At 39.7% G+C, this 12,810-nt stretch overlaps 1 protein-coding gene across 43 annotated transcripts in view; it reads right to left on the bottom strand.

Moving 5' to 3' along the window:
• The window catches only part of FOXP1 (forkhead box P1), a 628,059-nt gene that overhangs the window by 73,863 nt on the left and 541,386 nt on the right, over positions 1-12,810 (bottom strand). For all 43 annotated transcript variants that reach the window (XM_063721982.1, XM_063721987.1, XM_054550593.2 and 40 more), the window contains one exon: positions 10,609-10,813. In XM_063721982.1, the coding sequence (XP_063578052.1) occupies positions 10,609-10,813 (205 nt within the window). The remainder of the gene's footprint in view (positions 1-10,608; positions 10,814-12,810) is intronic.

Raw genomic sequence — 12,810 nt, 5'->3', positions numbered from 1 at the left:
TTGGTAAGTTTGGTTGAATGGATATACCTTGGAAGTGTCCTGTGACTTCTGTCCCACTTAGGAACACATTTTTTCTTGCACTTTGGACAACTTCCCATTTATCCTTGTTGAGTTTCTTTTTATTTCTGTCTGTACAGTCCTCTAATTTATTCAAACGCCACTGGATTATTCCAGCTCTTGGTGTCAATTTTTTTCTAATTAAAGTAAACTGCCATTTTTCTCTCACACTGATCTTTAACACGAGACATCTTGTTCTTGTCATAAATCTGACTCATATGGAAAAATGTAAGTTGAATATAGGGGCTCATACGTACCACAATGTTTCTATCAATATTTCAGACATGAAAGTAGAGTTACAGACATAGATAACTGCCTGATTCTCGGGTCTCCGGTCATGATTTCGGTGGAGTGTTCGCTTTTTGGATGTATGACCCGGAATTCCACTGATTACTAAAATGACTCCTTTGAAAGCAAATATCACATCATTTGCACAAACGCTTCAGGTTTCTCTTTCCTTCTGCCACAGTACATCTTCAAACACTCAACATTCACAGCCAAGATGTAAAATACACAATACACAAAAGTTCCTTCAAAGACATATCTCAAAGTACTGTAAAAAAAAAAGCAATGGAGAGAAAGAGAGAGATCAGCCTGCCATTAGACTGATTTCCTTGACGACTATAAAAGGAATGAAATTTGAAGGTCATAAAAGTCTGTCTATTTGTTTAGGGAAGTCTTACAGGTAGTATAAATATCATCAGCTACAGTTGCTATGGGGTCTGTTTGTTTACCAAACAAGAACACAAATAGTTACACAAAAGCAGAACAAGGCTTGGGTATATAAATGGAGAAGGCTTTTTGCCTCCTGGTGAATTTTCCAAAGTGTCTTTTTAAAAAATCCCTATTTTTCACCCTGTGCACTGGGAAATCTCTGTTTTCTTGATTCTTTGCACTTCTCACACCTCCAGCCAATGTTTTACTCTCAGATTTCTGAGGCAGACAATGATTTTCTTTTTTCTTTCCCTTCTTTCATTTTAAGACTTAGAAACCACAAATATTAGGCCAACAATCCAAACTGGACAACCAAAATAGTTTTCACAATGGAAAATGCTAAACAAAAAAAACCAAAAAAGAGGTGGGGAAGAGAGAGCAAGAACAACAAAACCCACTAATTTCTAGAAGAATCCTAGTACAAGCATGCAGTCCTTATGTTAACACACAACCACCCAGCCAGAAAGGTCCATGTGGATGTGTGTTTTTAACTGACTTTCTATGAACCAAGTGTGTTTCATGCACTAGAATTGTACCTCCTGAGTTAACCATGTGCTTCAAAAAATAAAGGGGGAGGAAAGGAAGCCAGCAAGGCTATTTTCACGTCTCTTCTTGGTTGAGAGACTACATGTGAGTGTGTGTGCGTCATAACTCAGATCTACAATAAAACAAACTGCACAACAGGGGCTGCATGAGTGGAGGCCTGCTCTTCACACTACATTGACCGTAGTACCCGCCCGGCGCAGCCCCGATGCCTTCCTGTGAATGGGACAGATTGCCATATGGACGAAGACACTGAACAAGCTGTACAACTCTTGGCGACATGTGCCCAGGGGGATTGTCCCATATTACCACCACCTGGGCTGTGGCAATTGTGCTCTGTCTGTGCAGTGGCACGGAGGAGCCCAACAGGATGTTATTTTAGAGTACACACAAAAAGGAAAATTACAGTTAAGAGAATTCTCTGGCTAGCGTATCTGTTGCTCAATTCCCGAAATAGTTTCCCAAAGGAACGGTTATCTTCTTTATTCACACAGACAGAAGTGACAAGCTGGAACACATATTAACAATTTCCCTTTGTGAGCTTCCACTATTGTTTTAATGAGGAGAATATAGTTTATAATATACTTAGGCCTTGACTGATTACAAAGGGTTATGGAATAAAGAACTTTAGGAATGCTGTACATATGTAACGCACTCATTTGCATTGCCCCAGTGAGCCAGTCGGCAGAGAGGTAGCTCCCTCGGAAAGACCTATGGAGCCAGGCTACGGGGTAACACTGGTGCGAACATAGCAATAAAACAGAATAACCGTGCAAAAAAAATCTTTGCAAATCTTGAAAAGGAACATGACATCCGCTTAAGTCTCCAGCATAGGTCCCCCCTTCATCTGGCTCCAGTATTGGCTTAAGAGCATAAGACTCCCAGCTGTCATTTATTATAAGAATAGGACTCTTCCAAGCCACTTTTCCTTTCACAGGGAAGGCCCTTGACTTCCCTTTGCACTTTTGGTTGGTTTCAATATCCATCAAAGAAAATCTTCTGTCTAATTTAAGTGGTGAAGGTGTGCAATTCAACAACAACTTTTTATAGGTAAAAGAGTAAAACCAAGTACCATGGACAATACCATGAGAGTTTCCAAAAGGGTGGTTCTCATTCTTCTCCTGCCACATGCTTTCCCTCACATCCTTGGTGTGGAATAAATGTTAAGGAAAGCTAAGACACATTTGGGAGGAGGGGACACAGGCCTTTCCACTCAAGCGCAAATACTTGCAAAATGCCTGGGTGCCAACAAAGGAATTTGGCAGAGAACCTGTATCAGCAGTAGCGGCACATCAAAAAAGAATGTCTACCTTACAAGGTGAAAGAAATGGGGGGTCCAAAGATGGTTTTGGGTGGGAAATCTGGCACATTAGACATGGAATAGCCTGTGGCTGAGATTCATATTATACAACATCCTAATAAAAAAATTCAAATCAACCAAATTTAAGAGTAACTCAGAAAATGAACATCACTCTCCAGACCCATGATGTCATTTTATTGGAAAGCATTTATCATTTAAACACAATAAATAGAAAGAGATTTATAGAGTCTAATGATGCTGTGTTATGGTAAAAGGCACTTTATTGAGGTAAGGCACAACAGCTGTTAGAGAATAACGGCTGAGGTTTTTTGTTTAATCACCCCACAAAGTGAACAGTCAAAAAAAAAAAAAAACAACAACCCATAAACCCTTCCCTTACGGCATGCCAATATTTTAAAGATTTTCTCCTGGTGCCCTCCCTGCATGTGTGAATGACAGGCGGTGATACAGCACCATGCCACATGGCCCTGAGAGAATCCTTTCAAGAGTGATTGGTTTTAAGCAATCAGACACATCACAGTTCTTCAAAGCATGATGGCTGCCAAACACCAGGCAGCATGTTTAGGGTACAAAATGCTGACTCACCCCCACGGTGCTTCTGTCTGACCTCAGCAGGAACAGTTTTTGCCCTAAGTAGGTTACCTCCCCGACAGATAGACATGGGACAGGTGATGCTGCCAAGAGTCTGCTTTGGAGCAAAAATAAGTACCTGTATCTTAGGCCTCTGCAGTTAGCCACACCTGGTCCTCTTTCTGGTCCCCTACACCTTACAAGACATGCCCAGCATGCTCTCTACATTCTCCACTGTGCATCACTGGTTTCTAACCTCGTGACTTCCCTGCCAGCAAAAAGATGAGGTGGGTGCAAAGGAAACTGGCAACAGGGATTTTCTTGGGGGCTTCTTCTAAATTACTGCTGAAAAGATAGGTCTGGCCCCAAGCTACAACCAGTGGAGGCTACCATCTGGACTTGATACGAAACTTAACCCACTCTGTAGTCTAATTCTCATCAAAAGTCTGGGCTGTAGTGAAGGTGGTCTGGGGAGCAGCCCACCGGGGAGCCACCAGAATCTGGCAGTCACTGCAAGTCCCTGAGGGTCAGGGAAATCTCAGGTCTAGTCCCTGCATGGTCACTAACTAGCTATGTGACGTGTGCAAGTGATAACATCATTCTGGGCCCCAGCTGCACCCTCTGTACAAAGGGGAGAATACCCCATAAGGTTACTATGAAGATTAAATAGGAAAACCAAAAAATGAAAATAAAAAATAAAAAATAGGAAAATCAGTATAGTATCAAGCCCTATGTCAAGTCTGTTGAGCATTGTGGCTGGCACACAGTAAGAGTTACATAAATGTTAGCTGCATTCTCATCACCACCATCACATGTCAGGTCCTTTCATCCTTGACAAGAGCAAAACAGAACCTTAAAGTTGTATCTCTTGCCTGTGATCACAGAGCCAAGGAGTGGGTCTCAAGTCAAGGTCTCGTGGTAGCTCCTAAGGAAAGGAAGCAAATGGGGTCTGGTCCTTTCAGTCATATGATTTCTACTCTGTTGGCTCACATAAGAATGGCTAGTTTTGAGGACTGAACCTGTCTGGTGGCTCTCCGGTGGGCTGCTCCCCAGACCACCTTAACTACAGCCCAGACTTTTGATGAGAACCTGTCTGGGATGTGAATCAAGTGTCTGGAGAAAAGTCCTGTTCTTTCCAAGTGTCAAAACCTCAGTGATAAACACACAGCTTCCATTGCTTCTCAAACTTGAACATGTATTCCAAACCCCTGAGGCTCTTGTTACAATGCAGATCCTGATGCAGGTCTGGGGCAGGGCCAGAGACTGAGTTTCTAACAAGCTTCCAGGTCACAGCAGAGCTGCTGGTCTGCAGCCTCTGAGTAGCAAGACTCAAGGGTATGTAGGGCAAATGCAAATTCCTGCACCCCATCTCAGACCAAGAAAGTCCAGGTTTCAGGAGAAAGGCCTGGGAAGCTGTGTGTTTAACAAATAACCTATGAAAATATCATCAGGGAATCTGAGAAACACCAGGCTAATGGTGAAGGTCAGGAGTCAGCAACTGTTTCTGTAAATGGTCAGATAGTAAATATTTCAGTTTTTGTAGCCTATATGGTTTCTGCTGCCACTACTCAAGCTTGCCATTGTAGTGTCAAAGTAGCCGTAGACAATATGTAAATGAGTGTGACTGTGTCCCAATAAAACTTTATTTACAAAAGGAAGCAGTGGGCTGGATTTTGCAGGCTGACCATAATTTGCCAAGCTCTGTTACAGTGTTATAGATTGTTTAAATGCCTTGACTCATGTTGGCAGGAAGTAGCAGTAACAATTTTGAAGACAATTTGGTGGAATTTGACCACAGGTTCTCCAAAATGCTCTAATGGGAAAGAAAGATTTAAAATAACTAGCTTGCTCAGTACTTCAAATCAAAATAAATACAAATTGTCCTCTGATTTTTGGGGGGAAAAAGAAACTGAAATGAGGAAAAACTCTTCAAAATAATGGGAGCTAGAGTTTACTGCTTAAATTTCAACAGGTCCTACATATCAGTGTGAGAACATGCACCAGTTAAAGGCTTGTGTATCTGGAACAGTTCTGAAAACTAACTTCTAGAATTTTAGCAAGTAAACCAAGAGCACTGACATTTATTCACAAACACAGAATTTAGTTAAAAAAAGAAAAAAAAATGTAACACTAGACATGTACATGTTTCAAAGTTCCTTGCCTTTTGAAAATAACAAGGCCTGTAAACACAAATGTTATTGTTACATAGTCAAATACATGGCAATATGTCAAGAGGCCACAAATCAAAAACAGAGACTGTGTATCAAGTGAAACTGTCTATAAGTACACTAGCCAGGCGGAAACCTTCAGGGGTTATTTGAAGGCAACTGCCAACTGTGGAGTGGAGAAAATGCAAGCGACAGTAATACACAGGGCTCCGTCAATAAATGATGAGAACGACGCAAGGACTATCGTGACTGAACAGAGGGTAGGTTAAACCTCATAGAGTAAAGCGCCCAGTGTGGGTCCCCCGTTTCTAATATGATGCCTCAAAAAAGCAGAGACTGCCCAACCACCATCTGATCAGGGTTTAAGGAAACATCTTTGACCAAATGCTTAAGGACACCTTGGAACAAGTACTTACAACAGCTATGAATCCGAGAAATACTCGAGTAATAAAACATCTAATGATGGTGGCTGAACTGAAAGCAAAAAAGCTGGGATGAGAAAAAAGGGAATATTTCTGATTTGGACTATAGAGGACAGCTGAAATGAAATAAAAAACATATGATGTGTTCATTGAGGAAACACAGGATTTATAAGGCAGGAAAAAAGTGGGGATACGTTATTTTGGATCTGCCTGTGTGCAAATCCCCCATGAGGTTCATTTATGTTCTTTATGTGCTGTTTCAGACCCAAATGATTTACAGCTTGTAAATCCCACCTATCCTGCTTCATGAAAGGCCTAGTAAATATATGACTATACACCATAAAAGAGAAAACTCTGGTATTTTCTTTTAAACGCAGTGATTTGCACACAGTAGATTAACTTAATACGTGTTTTGTCAAATTGAATTTCAATTAAATTTAAAGTATCTTTTAGGGACACTCATTTTATCATAATTTAGTATTCACTTCTAAACTGAATGAAAACTTTTAAGCACTATTTTGCAGACTAAAACACAGATGTGAATTTGGATCTTGGATATGCCACTAACCACCAGTTCTATGACCCTGGGTTAGTTATTTAATCTCTATTATTCGATTTCCTCATCTGTAAAATGGGTATAATCATCCTTACTGCTTCCTGAGTGGTCAGGGGGATAAAGTGAGACATCACTCCCTATGCAAAAGTCTAGCCAGTGCTTGGCACAGAGAAGGAACTGATTAAATGTGAGTTCTTGTCCCTTTCCCTAGTGCACCATAATGTAATGTGATATTTCAAATTTTTAATTCAGGCAATTACTTAAGTAGTAATTGCTATTTGTATTTACATAGCTGCTTTGATCCAAGAAGCTCAAAGGGCTTTACTAAATTTAGCATTTTAATAAATGTTTCATTTGCATTCTGTTGATTCTGTTTACCCACACCAAAACTTGGAATTTTCTAAAGCAAGACAATTAGGGAAACAAGACAGTATCTTCATATGTACAGGTATCCCAGGCCTGAGTTTTGTCTATTTCCCTAAGAAGTCGAGACTCTCTGTCCCTACGGAATAAAATGACAGCAAGAGGCTTGAATGCACCTGCTTCCTCTTGCTGCTCCCCTTTAGCTGCGCCATTGAACTCGATCCCCACCACACTTTTCTCAGGCACTGACAACACAGGCATGTTTACTGCACCAATGAATTTATATATAATCAGCACAATAAACATTATTAAATTGTCGGGAGAAAATCAAAGCACGAAGCATGGTGCCAGTACTGAATTCAAATGATGCTGAATGTCCATGATTACACAGGGACAGGATCTTAACAAGCCTTGATTTGAACGTTGGCATCTGCCTCACAAATCACATGGGCCGCTCCTCCCGTAATAGTGCTGAATATTGATAAATGTCTCTACCCTGCGCAACAGGGAAGTGGGTTTCTATTGGCAATCTTTACCAAAGTGTGTTTTTTCCCTTCTCTACACTCAAGGGTTTACCCTGAATGATTTAATTATAATTTTCCTTGTGTAAGACAAATTAAAGAGGAGAGTAGGAGTGTCGTGCCAAGCACATTATTTATCTCCTTAACAGATTGCAGCTCACCAAACCCCAGAGCTGCTGCTACTGCAGTGGCTGCTCGCAGGAGCCAGCAAAATGCATGGGGGCAAGAGTGGGGGAGAAGGAGTTTTCCAAATGGCATGGAAATACATATGCAACTCAGTTGAGCTCATTAGCCGTCTCACTACTTTGAAAACAACAGTAACTCTCACAACACTACCTTTTTCCAACAAATTTTCCCATCGAGCACCCCCAGATCACGTCAGAAAGAAATCTTAAAGCTGCTAACCCACGATCAAGGTCATGGGGCCAGATGGTTATTCAGTGTGGCAGAGACTCTTCCTTGCCCATCAGAATGGAGGGAAAATAATATTACACAGAAATCAAAGAAGAGCTTGGAAGGACACGTATTTCACAAATGCACTGATGACTAAGAGAGAAAACTTATCCAAGGCAGTGACAAGAAACTCCTGAGAAAACTGGCAGATCAGTGTACAGTGAGACCATACCTTTATAGTGACAGCTTTGTGTTGGTATTTAACTGGTTATCACATGTGATTTTTAAAATAAGCCTAATAAGGTAATACTACATAATATGCATTTGAAGTATTTATATGTATACGAAGCTGGCTAACTAATAACTGTTTGTTTTTTTTTTTTAAATTAAGAGACAGGATCTTGCTTTGTTGCCCAGGCTGGAGTGCAATGGTGTGATCATGGCTCACTGCAGCCTCAAACTCTTGGGCTCAAATGATCCTCCCACCTCAGCCTCTCGAGTAACTGGGACTCCAGGTGCATGCCACCATGCCAGGCTAATTAAAAAAAAAAAAGTTTAATAGAAATTGGGGTCCCTCTATGTTGTCCAGGCTAGTCTTGAACTCCTGGCCTCAAGCAATCCTCCTGCCTCGGCCTCACAAAGTGCTGAGATTACAGACACGAACCACTGTACCAGGCCTAATTGATTTTTTAATTTTCAATTCTATAAGCTTAAACTGAACTATCTTTAACTGAAGGTGCTCATTTGTCTTGTTAGCTACATTCAGTTAAAATGTGCTGACTGGAATTTTTGTTTAATCCAGCCACGTTTAGGAACCTACTAGATAATATAAACTGAGAGATTCAAGAGATTAAGTAGTGGCATATAATTTCATAGTTGCTTCTTTTTTGCATGTACAATTGGAAAACTCAGCCTGCTTTTACATCCAGATTAAGGCTCATTGGAATCTGATTATTTTCTGATCCATATTCTAATTCTGGTGTGTAGTATGATGAAGATTATGCACAACTTTTGTGCAGACAAATAAGGACCATAAAAAAAAATTCAAACAAACTTAGTCTCCCGGAATTAGACTGTCTCTTAGATCCATTTACTTTCAAATGTGCCTTAAGACATGAAAAGGGCTATTCTTCTCCCACTTGCCTCCTTGCTAATCTATCACCTGACTGCAGATACATAACCTTTTAGAAAATGAAACTGAGCACAGCGCATCTAAACAAGAAGAGTTTTCTATGTGACAGGAAATCTGTGCAGGCTCCACAACAGCCTATGAGATTGCAACAAATACCTTAAGTGCATCAGTCGGCGTTTTTCAGTGTATGGCCTCCTGCTCTGCCTATGGATAAAGATGTAATTCAATCGTTCTGCAGCAAATGGATGCATCAACCTTAGGACATCAAAAACAAGTATAGCAAAGGACAATAGCCTAGAACCTTTTCTTTAATGCTAAGTTTTTCTTTCTCAAAAAAAAAAAAAAAAAAAAAGACATTATAAGAGATTGTAAAGCAAGAGCTAAGGCTGGGTTCCAGACATACATATCTATCCTCGCCAGAAACAACAGAAGCCACATTTCACCCAATGGCTCCAAAGATTCTCAGTGTCCACCATTCTATTCCTCTATCTATTCTTCAAACTCTTCCAAACCAATATGTTTAATGCATCTCGTAGTTCTTTGGTGTCTGCCTCAGAAATTCCAAAATGATCTTGGAAGGATAGTTGAAAATTTTAGTTAAAACATATATATTATCCTCATCTCTGGTAACCACTCATGGTTTTACACTCAAACATGGTGTGTGTGTGTGTGTTCAGATAATATTTTTCTGGTATAAAGATATACATCTAATTAAACAGTAGGCTTCTTAAATACTCAATATTTTGAGAAATAGATGAAATTACATTTGTAATTGCATAACTGAAATGTATAATTAAATTTTTTTTCACTGAGCCATTTTTATTAAAAAACAAAATACAGAATTTGCTTTCTCCTGAGAGAAATGGCATTTACTGTCACATACTACTTTTACGGTTTCTTTACTTCTGTGTGTGGAAGCTCTGCCTATGAAATATATAGAAAACAGTTTAGAAATAGCAAACAAAAAGTTTTCAATTTTAGGGGCATTGTATTTTCTATTCTTGAAAAGCACTTAAACAGTGGGATTAATGCTTCTGGGTACTAAGAATACAATAACATGAATTAACAGCTTTATTTTCTTAGAACTGCATGCTAACATGACATATTCTGGATCTCTAAAACAAGCTCAGCTTCAAGTAACATTCATGTAAAGCCCAGGGCAATTCAAAAATAAAATGTCTTAACTTCTAAATAGGAATACAGCTGCTGAGACAATACTACACTATATCCCACAATGAAGAGAAAGTGTGCTGTGTCTGTTTATGTGAGTATATACAACAGATCCCCCACCTCCACCAGCTGCCACCACCAATACCTCTTCTGTCTCTCCATCCTCCAAACCTTCACTCAGAATACATACGGGAAAGACCATGTGCTCCAGGGCACAATGATGAAAAACATGGGCGCCCAGCCTTCAAGGGGAGCAATGTAGAGTAACATAAGTTCTATGTTTTCTCAAACCATAATTCAAAATTGCCCACAGCAGACACTACTATTCCCTTAGAAGGCACTTCCAGCCAAGGAATTCAGCTTGTACGGAGTGAGCACTTGGCACAAGGAGTAGGCCTGGAAGCCTGGAAATCCAACCCATCCAATGAGAAACTACACGACTTCTGCCCGGGTTCCTAAGCTGAGAGTAGATCTACATAAGTGCTAATTCCATGTTGAAAAGGTGAAAATAATTAGATGTTTCACACCCAAACCATACTGAATACATTCCTCAGTAATTATATGCACATTCAAATCACATGGATCCAATTAGGAATCACTGAGATATGGCGAGGCAGGGCCACCCACCCCTCTCATGTTAAAGGCAGTTTTGGACCCATCTCAGTGGCTGGTTCCTACCTTTCCCTTTTGGGAGTGTGGACTGAGAGCTGTCCATTGGTAGAGGCATGTGGGTTCATTATTAAGGAGGTCTTGGAAGGTGCAGAGGAGGAGACACATGTCGTGGTCAGATCCAAACTGCTGTGATTGTTGCCTGTGGTTTCTTCTGCAGTATGAGCACTTGTCACTTCTTTCCAGAGCTGCTGCAGTTCTGTTGGAATCATGCCTGAAACAAACAAATTGGATAATTAAATCAATTAACAGCTAATTCCGTCCTCTTCAAACAGTAATTAAATCAAAGAGTCAGTAAACAAAATCTAGTGTTAGGGGGGTTTTTTGGTGTGTGCAGTTTTTTTTCCCTCCCAACTAAGGCAGATGCAGTAGTAAAAAGCGTGTCCTCCTACTGAGCAACTGAGTGGAAGTTGCCCTCATTGCGCATAAAAGACTCAGGTGAAAATGATTCAAAACACAGTTACTTTGCCACAACAGTATGCCTCTAACCATCCCAAGTGTTATTTCTCAATTTTGATGAAAAGTAGATAGATGTTACCTTAGTTTTAGACACAAAGAAGGGCTCAAAATAAATTTGTTCAACTATACTATTATGACAACATGAACTACAAAATGAATAATTTTTGTGCTTAAGTCTTAAATGATGACAAATAGCTTTGTTATTAAATATAGTTTTTATTAATCACTTTTAGACATAAATTATGAATTCATATCGTCTTCCTGAAATGCTTTTCAACTTTTAACAGTCAAATTGATTATACTATGATTATTTCATTAACACACCTATCTTCCTCATTAATTTTGGTTTCTAGTACCACATGCTTAATTGATGGATGTGTCTACTGAAAAACTGTGTAACTTTTTATACAAGTAACACTATTATTACTGTCATTTCTTAGATCAATAGTAATGAACCATTGCAGAATAAAATGAAAACGTAAAATAAACTTACAGTAATAAAGTTCTCTTGTTTTTTTTAAAGGGGATCAAAATGGACACGGGTTTTAAGGAGTGAATCCAGTATTTTCCCCCAAGAAGAGATACAATCAGTATGCCAATCTCACTATTGTGGGCCTCTTCGTCTTTATCCTGCTGGCATGCCTCTGTAGCCCAGGTTTCCAAATCCCACCTCAATGCATATTCTAGCCCACACATGCACAGAATAAAAACATTCTAGACGACAACAAAAACAACAACAACGACAACAAGCAACATAACTTCCTTTGGAGGAACACTGGAAAGAAAACATAAACCCTGCACATCCTAAGGCAATACCACATTAGAAGTGGACGTCTGGATTGCAGTTCATTGTTTCAATCAAGTGTAACATAGCCATCCCAGAAAGCCTGCCATTTTCTGACTATATAGCAGCAGCCGAAACAGGCATGTTTCTTACCAAACCTAAGGTATTGAATTAAAAAAGAAGGCTGTGTGCATTATATTCATTTGAAACACATAATAAAAAAATGCCAAGGTCTAAATTTAATTTATTTTTGTCATTTAGAATACAATGGATAGATAATCATCTCAACGTGATCAGCCAAACATCTTTACTTTGCTAAACTGTTAAAGATTTTAATTATGCTAGCATTGGAGAGCACTGGTCTAATGAGGCGATGGACTCCAGAGAATCCGAGTGGTTAAGAACTGTGAAATGAGTCTGATAGGATTTTTTTATATTCACCGTGGATCGTTTGCATATCAAAGAGGAGTAAATTATTGCACAGCAGACCAATAACCTTCCCCGCCTTTCTGAGAGGAGCGTTAACAAAAACAGTTGGTCTCTCCTAACGGTTCTCCACGAAAATGTTCAAATGCTCAAGTATTTGCAATTAATATATATTATAAAGGAGGCTTCAAATGATACATTAAGTGGTCAGATATTCTTAGGAGGCATCCTCGACAGACAAGTCGGTTTTCTTCTCCCTTCATAAAAATCAAATGCCAATTATATTTTGATGGATTTTTGTCCCAAATGAGCATTTAGTTATTAGGCATATTCAATTATTACTTGTCCCCTGAAATTAAACCTTGGAGGCAAATTAAACAAAGGGGAAAGGTCACTCCACAACCCCATGTCCGGTTTTGCTGCATCTGGACTATTATTTTCCAACACCTTTCGAAGTGACAGGTGGGATGCGTTTGTAGCTAGCGGGCCCGCTACTGTTGTCTACACACCAACAATTACCTGTGAACATGGGTGACCCTCAG

Source organism: Pongo abelii, chromosome 2 (genome assembly GCF_028885655.2).
Source record: "Pongo abelii isolate AG06213 chromosome 2, NHGRI_mPonAbe1-v2.0_pri, whole genome shotgun sequence".
Lineage (NCBI taxonomy): Eukaryota > Metazoa > Chordata > Mammalia > Primates > Hominidae > Pongo > Pongo abelii.
The sequence above is the reverse complement of the archived record's forward strand: the minus strand, read 5'-3'. Positions and strand labels throughout refer to the sequence as shown.